Source organism: Antennarius striatus, chromosome 8, assembly GCF_040054535.1.
Source record: "Antennarius striatus isolate MH-2024 chromosome 8, ASM4005453v1, whole genome shotgun sequence".
Classification (NCBI taxonomy): domain Eukaryota; kingdom Metazoa; phylum Chordata; class Actinopteri; order Lophiiformes; family Antennariidae; genus Antennarius; species Antennarius striatus.
The window spans coordinates 15,744,584-15,754,817 of NC_090783.1; the positions used below are offsets into that span (position 1 = coordinate 15,744,584).

General features: G+C 40.5%; 1 protein-coding gene across 1 annotated transcript; it reads left to right on the forward strand.

Moving 5' to 3' along the window:
- Positions 1 to 503: 503 nt before the first annotated feature.
- Positions 504 to 9,742, forward strand: LOC137600113 (A-type potassium channel modulatory protein KCNIP2-like). The gene is made up of 9 exons (XM_068321523.1): positions 504 to 694; positions 6,509 to 6,607; positions 6,755 to 6,879; positions 7,009 to 7,078; positions 7,683 to 7,753; positions 8,382 to 8,489; positions 8,607 to 8,708; positions 8,996 to 9,058; positions 9,170 to 9,742. The coding sequence occupies exons 1-9, from the start codon at positions 622 to 624 to the stop codon at positions 9,215 to 9,217; spliced, it is 759 nt and encodes a 252-aa protein (XP_068177624.1). The 5' UTR covers positions 504 to 621; the 3' UTR covers positions 9,218 to 9,742.
- The last annotated feature ends 492 nt before the right edge of the window (positions 9,743 to 10,234 follow it).

Genomic DNA, 10,234 nt, shown 5'->3' on the forward strand with positions numbered 1-10,234 from the left:
AATGTAAAACCTTAACTTGTAAAATACTGACTGAAGGCGTCAAAAATAGTGGCATCGTCTGGACTAAATATGGATGATTAGACAGAAGTACCTCTAAATTGTCCTGTAAAGACTATTTTACCTTTACCTCCCTTTCTTTCCGCCTCACTCTGTTCTCCTCCAGCTCACAGTTTAGAAAATCAAATCATCAGGTCTCTCTTGATCATTGTTGCGTTTAAATCCACGCAATCCTTTCAAAGTGAAGGTCGGACCGTGAGTGTGCGGAGCGGGAGGAGGAATGCGCTCAGCTTGGATGGAGACGCGCAGGACGCAGGGAGGAGAGCTTCTGAACGGACGTCAAGGCTTATAGTCGCTCCTCATCTGCAACCAGTCTGCAGCCCGCACACACACACACACACACACACACACACACACACACACACACACACACACACACACACACACACACACACACACACACACACACACACACACACACACACGCACACACACACACACACACAGAGTGAAGTTAGAGAACTCCCAGTGAGCTTCGGCTCCGACGCACTCACGGATCCGACGGACCGAGCGCTTTTTTTTTATTTTTTTTTATTTTTTATTTATGTAAGAAAGGAAAGTATCATGAAATCCAGGAGCCAGGACCAGAGTTTGTCCGACTCCAGAGAGCTGGACCGATCTTATGACCCACTCACAGGTATCCTTTTCTGTCTTCTTACAGATTCTATGAAATAAACTTCTGCTGGATTTACTGTGGTTTGCTGAACTGACGCAGACTTGATGTTTTTTTTTTTTAGAGTTTGATCTTCAGACTTCCTTTAAAATTCTTTTTTAATTCACTGCAATACTGTTTCATGATCTGTCACCAGCTGCTGTAAACAAGCCAGAGTGTGGAGCTGGACTCGACTCTACACAGTTATCTTATCGTCAAGTCAGACTGCTTAAACATTATCTGGTATTTTACCTGAATATGCCATCAGTGCTTTTAGTTTGCTCATGTTTCTTTACAACACCTTGGTTGTACCGTGTAGAGACTTATCCTCCAAGTCAGATAAGAAAACATGATGATGATGATGTCATGAAAATGTGGAGATTTTTGTGTTGGATATGAAGCCAACCTATGAGGTAAAGATGTTGCAGTGAAATTACTGCAGTCTGAGTCTGAAGCAAAGGATGGTGTTCCACAGTGTGATGAATGCAACGTCCTTCTCCTTACTGATCGATTATAATATTAACACTGACAGGCTATTTTAAGACTTCACTTTGCTTACTCTGCTGTCATTGCAACATTTTTCATTATTTTCTGACACTTGATGGAATAAATAATCAGTAGCTTCGAGAAATATTTACCAGGTTGATTAGTTAGCTCTAAATAACAAATCATCAGTATTCACATTGGGGGTTTTTTAATGCTCTAAGAATGCTGTGCAAACAACCAGATGAACTGTGGTGACCCTGGAGCGTGAACACTGATTGGGCCTGAAGAGGCGAGGAGATAGGGCACAACATCAGCAGACATAAAAAAAAATAAATAAAAAAGAGTTTCATCTTGTTGTTGTCATGTTAAAAATTTTCCGCTTGTGTTCATGGTTCTAATTAGATCAGGGGGTTTCTTCCCTTCCTCAGTTTTATTTTCTTCCTGACTGTCCTAGAATAGTCTTTATCCCTTTAGCGTCTCATTCTTACTGCTTTCAGTGCTGCTGTCATTCTGGTTATTTCTAAAGTACTGTATTTAAAGTGGACAGGTGGTTTGAAGATGAGGGTTTATTTGATGGCTCATGCTTGTCGATGACACAATAGTCAGGGTTATATCCATTCAGCAGCAGGTTAACCAAACAGTGAACAGGTGCATGCACACAGAGGCTTCAGGCTACGTTCAAGACACACAATCAAATCTTTTTTTTTGTGAAAGAGTGAAGCATAGAGGGGGTTTTGTTGCACCACGGCTTCAGGCACAACCCTGCCTGACAGTCTTTACAGTATGTTGGACCCAACTAAACAAACAGCCATGTTATCAACGTCTGCATCCGAGGAAATCTGTTACCAACTGATTTATCAACCATATTTGCAAAGCGTTCAAACAGAGTATAAAATGGTCTATGCTCTGCACTACAACCTTGTTTGTTTACTCCTGTCTTCATACATTATAGATACTGGATATTTTTCAAGTCATCACTTTTTACACTACAGTTCACCTCTTATAGTGATCTTGACAGACTGCTGTTGTGTTCCACTGCGATGTTGGAACACTGGGCTTTCTTTCTGTTCAAAATAAAAAGCTGGACAAAGCTGCTTATTTTCTTTGCCGATGAGATTTGAATATAATGTACAGAAAATATGTACCTGCATTGAGCTCAGCTTTTAAGACTGGAAACAGCCAGTCTTCCTCAGTTAAAAGGCTACAAATCCTCACTTTCTACAGTAATACAAAAATATGTCATCCAAAAATCAACATGCAAAAATCTAATTTAACAATGTTGCAGGATTTTAATACGTTGCAACATTACTTGCTATTGAGCAAAAAATAAGTAATTAATACAAATTTGGGATGCTGCAGAGTGGATTTTTTGCAGTGGGTTGATGCAGACTAATTGTTTGAGTGCCATTTCCAGTCTTGGGCCTAAGCTAGGCTAATCTTTTAAATGGTTTGAATTTCATTTCATTCATTTAAAACGCAGGCATGAGAAAGGGATCAATCTCACTTTCAACGAAAAAGCAAAGTGCATCTCCTGAAGCCACAAGATTCACTACTGATCTAATTAATCCTGTTTTATTTAATGGGATGAACATTTTTGCTGTGGTGTGGTCTCCATTTGTAGATCCATGAGTGTTGCAGCTACTTTTACAAATGTACAACTTTTCTGTTGCTCATGCTTGCATGAGGACTTTTTAATAGGTTTCTATTAAAGATGTTTTTGCAGAGTGGTTGGGGTTTTTTCCTCATTCTTTAAAAATCATAAAAACATAACTACTGCTTTTATTTTGTGTTTCCTCTGCTGATATCAATAACAAAGACAATGGATTTCATGTCAAACATGCTACTGTGGCTGTCTGCAGTTTAGACTGATAGTGTCTTGCTGAGATCGATGGTTTTCCACAAATATTAAGACAAGAAGGACCCAAGAAGTGACATGAATTCACAGAAACTTCCCTGGGGAGCCACAGTGCACTAGCGTTGCACCAGGAGTGTACCCTGCCTCAAGCCCAAGCCAGATGTAATCCAGCTCCCCATGACCCGCGACGGCAGAGGAAAGCGGTTAAGAAAATGGATGGATGGATGGATGGATGGATTGATCGATCACGGGTGAGACCCTCATGTCAGTACAAGACTGTGTGAACATGGGTGTGTGTGTGTGTGTGTGTGTGTGAGTTTATGTGTGTGTGGGTTTGCTGTTTTTTTAGTATTGAGGCGGCTGCCTGCCGACATCCGCTTACAAACTTATATTCATCGCTGCATGACCCAACTTAAACTTGAGTATGTTTGAGTTCAGGATCATTAAAAAAAGAGCATCGAGGGATGTGCATGATTGGATTTTTGCAAATACAGAATATTTCCAAACTCATTTTCCCTGACTATGTGTTCCAATAGTTATGTTTTTCTTGTTGACATTAATTCACCTGTAATTTAGATCCACTTCAGAAGTTTGGCAGCAAATGTTGGGACAGATTTAGTCTTCCCTCAAAATGAAATAAAATCTATCCTACAGAACTTCTCTAATGATGATGATAAATCTTTATTGCCTTGTTGCAAAACCCATAAAGGTTCAGTGTTCATTTTGTAACTGTGGGGCCATTTAAAACGGGATGTAATGTAGAAGTTGAAGACTTCAGCTGCTGAGGTAATTGGGATTGCTCTGAGAACAGTGTGGCTGCACTATGTCCGAATGAGGTTTAGGATCTTATATGACTCATACGGAATAATGCTTCAGCTGAGTCAGCATTCATGAGTGCTTTGGTCTTAGTCAGAAAAACCCAATGACTGTGTATGAGTTCCATCAACCTGCTGCCCTTACAAACTATTTCAGCAACTTAAACTGATCTGTGATCAAAGTCTGCCGTCTGCCTCGTCTAAAAATACCTACGGAGAGAAAAAAGTTATTCAAAATGCTTTCCAGTTAAAAAGAATTAACAGTTTTCTGCTTCTGTATCAAACGTCTGAGATGTTAGTGCCTCAGTGTGTATGTGTGTGTGTGTGTGTGTGTGTGTGTGTGCGTGTGTGTGTGAGTGTGTGTGAGCGTGTAAAGCGTTGTTTGTTTTTCCATAGTTGTCCAGCTGCTTTCATGTGATGCTTTGACATGATGTACATGAAGGGTGTTCCTGGTTCTAACTCAATGAAATCACGTTCATTATTCCTGTTGGTTGTACAGAAGCTCCTGGAGCACAATGGGTTTGGGTTTCTTGTTTTCTTGTTCAGCGAGTGGCAGCATTAAAATGTTTTTTAGTAAACCCTTCAGATATGCCCTTGAGCAAACCACCAAACTCCTCTGTTAGTACGATTGCTGTTCTACGTTCTGAGGTGTGAACGTGGGAGTTCCTACTGCTGCTACTGTGTGTGTGTGTGTGTGTGTGTGTGTGTGTGTGTGTGTGTGTGTGTGTGTGTGTGTGTGTGTGTGTGTGTGTGTGTGTGTGTGTGTGAGTGCATGTGTGACCATACTTGTCATGTAACTAAATGTGTGCCAGAAAGACTGTGTTTATCTGTGTCTCCATAGTAACTATATGCGTCTATATCAATGACCTCTGACTTTTAGGACTTTTAACGGTCCAGTGTAAATTGTCTGCAGCTCAACACTGCCCTCTTGGGGCAGAAAGTCTCATGGACGTCCAGAGGTGCCACTTATGTGCACTGGGTTATGTTTTGATCAGTACATGTCATCATTTATTTGATTTTTTCATCCCAAGTAAAACTAATTAAATCTGCAATGAGGAAGCAAAACAGCTCCACACATCTACTGCAACTCTTCTTCTTGTTCTGAATCCATATTTGGTCTCAGTGGTTTCGATTTGGAGAAACCACTTTCTACAAGTGAAAGAAAGTGAGACCCTCAGACAGGACAGGAACAGAATTTAGTAGAGCCGTACAAATGTTTGAGAACTCGTTCCAGAGTCCTGCAGACGAGTCAGAGCTGATCATCAAAACACATCAAGCAGGGAGCGGAGAAAAGTAGAAACAACTGAAGGCGGTCATTTCATTTATTGGCACCCTGTCAACAGATGGCTTCAAGTTAGAGGAAAAAATGTTATCATATTTTTATTCTCCTTCGATCCTGTATTCACATGGAGGAAGTAATTTTTTGTGCTGCATAGCAGCAAGTCCTCCATCTTCAGCTGGTGTACAGGTACACACATCATCAGGGCAAAGACAGCAAGCCTGTCGTGAAGGAACTGTATCACATCACATTATCTACTGTGTCATGGTTGGATTGTGATCATGTGTTGGCGTGACTCCTTGCGCACACACACACACACACACACACACACACACACACACACACACACACACACACACACACACACACACACACAGTTGGTGTGTTTTCCTATTTTGTGTTGTGTCTGTAAAGCTCAGTGGACCACAGTTCTGGTAAAAGCATTTAAACCTCTCCAAACTGTTGTTGGGTCACTCAGTGGACGTTTACACTGTGCAGCCACACTTTAACTAAAACACAACTTAAATAAAATGAGAGGAGAAATCTAAATTCATGACAAAGTTTCAGTAGACAAGTAGTAAATGACTTTTAAGACTTTATTTATATGGATTTACTTGGGTTCTTGATCAACAGGGTAGATCAGAAGCCTGGTTCTGATTGTCTGACTTTCTTTTTGTTGTTGAGACACAAGTCTTGTAATTTTTGCTACATTTAAGGTGATAGTAAACTAAAATGAACTAAATGTGCAACAATACAGAGGATTAATCCTGATGACTGCTTTGATCTCTTGACATTTCAGGTAATATCTTCATTGGGACAATTTTATTTTTTCTTTTATGACCAGACAACCCAGTAACATTCCCCTGACTGCTAAACTACAAATGGTAGCATTAGTAATACCCATAAAATTGCATTGCATGTGCTTTATTTTAATTTAACATTTTAACAAACTGAAGTGAACCTGTTTTGATTTGGCCAACCATTTCCTTCCTTTGTGACTCAGACCAGCTGCTTTCCAAGCACGAATAAATATATTAATACCAAACTTAAACTGTTTTGGGTCTATCTTGTAAAAGATGCTTTTATAAGAGAAAAAAAGTCTTCTTTCTTTAATATATGTGAGAACAAAGAACTTGAACTGTGAAAGATAGCCCACCTTCATCCGTATCGTGCTGCTCAGCCAGGCCTCACATGCAGGATGCTGACCAATCAGCTTCCATCTGAAGGCTCACGCTGGTTCAGAGCTATGTCAGCAAACTAATTTGTGTGCATGGAGATGACATTTAGATTATGAGTGTTGTTTGGTTTCTTTGAGTTGGTCACTCTTTCTGCCTCTAACCCCTGCTGTGATTGGCTGTTTCCAGGTAATCCACCATGCAAACCCAATAAAAAGACCATAAAGCAGCGGTTCCTCAAACTGCTCCCTTGCTATCCCTCTGGATCCAGCTCTTCGTCCAATCAAAGCAAGTCTCAGGGCCATCACCATTTTATTTTCACACCTTAATCCTTTGTCATTCACATCCTCACAGTGTGTGTGTGTGTGTGTGTGTGTGTGTGTGTGTGTGTGTTGGGAGCGATTGCTTCAATTCTTTGTCCATCCCTTCATGCAGGAAACACATCTGATGATGCCGACCCATCGACGGTGAGCTACAGGCCGGAAGGACTCGACCGTCTCGTTCAGCATACCAACTTCAGCAAGAAGGAGCTGCAGGTCCTCTACCGAGGCTTCAAAAATGTTGGTCAAAGATTCCTCTTTTAATTTTTCCTCAATTATCTCTGAACAATATGGATTTGTCTTTTTATATATGTGTGAGAAAATATGCGTGTTTATCAGTGAGATACTGTGGTGTTGTTCCATCCACAGGAGTGTCCCAGTGGTGTGGTGAACGAGGAGACATTTAAAACCATCTACGCCCAGTTCTTCCCTCAAGGAGGTCTGTCAGCTTCCTCCTGTTTTCAGTCTGTAATATTTTATTTAACCCGTCTGGTGTCATAATCCAAAAATGAGCTTGCCTCTACATCATCAGGAGCTTTTTACAAAGCAAGTTTTTACATTCTTAATGCGTTCATACCCAGAGAAGTGCATTTACGGATTGTTTGCACATTAAAATATAATTGGTACGTGTGCTTTAAGTGATTGTCAGGGAAATTATCTGCACCAATCTAAGGGTTCCGAAATAATTTTAGAAACTTATGTGTTGTATGTTACTCTTTATAAACCTGTGAAGAAAATTCTGCATAATGAATGTATAAAAAAAAAGTGGACCAGACAACATTTTCTTTTGTTTTGTAGACAAACCAAAAACGTTCATCAGCATAGATACAGCTGCTATTTTCTCAGTTTTCATGCATCACTCTTTCAATTTGTTCAGTAATTTTCCACAGAGTTCTTTATCACTATTATCACTGAAAATCCTTTCACAAACTCAAAACTTTCCTGTGTCTGCAGGATGAATGTACATTTGTTTGGATTAGCTGCACTTACCTTCTGTTTGTATTTCTACAGATATTGATTGGCTGCTTTATTGTGTCTTCCAGATTCCAGCATGTACGCACATTTCCTGTTTGAGGCCTTTGACACCAACAACAATGGATCGGTCAGCTTCGAGGTGAATTTTGGATCCTTTTACTCACTGCCATCCTGTTGAATCAGTCAATCAAGTTTTATTTATTAAGTGCTTAATCGTGGCAACAGACATTTCAAAGCACTTTGACAGCACTTTGAACCCAGTTGAACCCTCCAGAGCAAGCATAAGCGACAGCGGCAGGGAAAAACTCCCTCATTGAGGCAGAAACTCCGGGCAGAACCCAAACTTTTTTGGGTGGCCATCTGCCTTGACAGGTTGGGTGGAAAAGTAAAACAATGAAGATAAGGACAGGGTAAGAGAAAGAGAGAGACAGGGACAGAGTGGCAGATAAGTCAGATAGAGTCAGTGTCTTTATAGGTAATTTGATGCAGGCGCTGTAGTGTGAGGGGCGCTGTTGAAATGTCTTTACGTGTGCTTTCTAGTCACATTCATGTACAGTATTATGAAATACAAAGTCAAACAATGCTCCTTGCTCTCCCCTGAAAACACTTCAGTTTGTTCCACCTTGATCTAACAATATAGACAAAAATACCAACACAAGCCAGTAGAAGAAGTGGGTTTGTATGCCGTTCTGTTTACTCACACCTTCCGATGCTACCGTCACCTTTGTGATCTCCATCGTAGCAGGATTGTCTTTGTCTTTTTGCAGGACTTTGTTGTAAGTCTGTCCATCATCTTAAGAGGCTCCATCACTGACAAACTCAACTGGGCCTTTAATATGTACGATCTCAACAAAGATGGCTGCATCACCAGAGAGGTGCCTGAGCCGTTACTTTAGCTCTCTCAGTACCGATATGAAGGTTGGGTTGTGTTGCATCGGCAACCCTCATTGATGCTTGATTTGTTCTTGTTTCTTTTCCTCACATCTGTCCAGGAGATGACAGACATGCATTCGATCTATGACATGATGGGGAAGTATACGTACCCCGACATGCGGGATACTGCTCCTAAGGAGCATGTTGACAGCTTCTTCCAGGTAAAATCCACCTATATCTTCCGCAATATAACTCAAAAATGACATAAATAAGTTTTTTAGGTAGATTCTGTGAAGGATGTTAGTGTACAAAAAGAAAATATGAGCCTAAGACACATGCAGGCAAACTGTTTTACTTCATCTGCTGCTACCAACTTCATTCTTTGAGATGTTCATTCTGTATCGCTGTTGTACAAGGACACACATGCACACAGGATTGTGGAAATGTTGTAAACATTGTTTTGGACTCACCCCGAGAGACATCTGTCCCCATGTGTCTTGTTTTCCAGAAAATGGACAGGAACAATGACGGAGTGGTCACCATTGATGAGTTCTTGGAGACGTGTCAAAAGGTCTTCAGCAGCAAATGTTTCAAACCATTTCAAATGGACATTTAATGACAACCTCCATTTCTATCTGCAGCTTTCTTTAATTTAACTTCACCTCTTTGATTCTCCCTCCAGGATGAAAACATCATGCAGTCCATGCACATGTTTGACAATGTGATCTAAGGCTTTCAGTGGAAACACGCTTGAGAGTTTTCCCTCTGGCCTGGAGTTCATCCAGGATTCTTCAGCCCCCACCCAAAGTGGACGGGGTTTCATGTCCTGAAGAGTGTAGTGCAGGGTATAAATGATGTTTACCCTCAGGTTATACCCCCAGAACTCCTGTGAAAAGTTTATCAGAATATATAAAGGCTCTAAATGTGGATTGTACATGCGGTGCAAGAAGAGAACAGTGAGCATTTACGAAGAGGTGGTTCAACAAAAGGGAACTGTACGTATTATCAGATTTTATCCACTGCATGAAGGTATGTGCAGACATATGAAAGAAACTATATATTGCTCAAAATGTAGAGAATCACATACTTAGGGACAGCTTATAACATGTCGATCTACACCGTCCTCCATACAGTTATTGTAATAACAAATGTGTCTGCATGTAATACCTGTGTTGACTGGCCACTGAAAACTATAAAATGACACCATTTATTTATGTATAGTACTGACAATGAAATAAAACCTCACCATCGCTATGCACAAGTGTATGATTGTTTCATTATTGCAGGAGCAGTACATGTACTTCCTCTTATTTGCAGCCACCGGTTCAGACTGAAATTTGTTATTGTATTACCAGACACCAGGGATCCACCATGTTTAAAAAAAAGAAACATGACAGAAAGAGCGAGGGAACGGGTTCGTACCAGAGAAGGATAACTGCACACAACTCCTATGGATGGGGCATAAAAAGATTCTGGAGGGCCAATAAGACAGTCCAGCAAGCAGCAAACACACTAATTGTAAAAACGCATATACCAGTAATCAGCAGTAAACATTTTATATGGATATTTTAACAGCCTCTCTGACCTGTTGCACGGCATTCTGGGTATAAAACAGCCTATTAAATAAAGTACTCAAACATTAAACACCGTTGCGAATCTATCAAGCAAAATGTTATGAATGGATATTGTAATTTACACCATTAAGAACATTAGAGAATGAATCTGAACCGTGGTAACTAATGGAGGA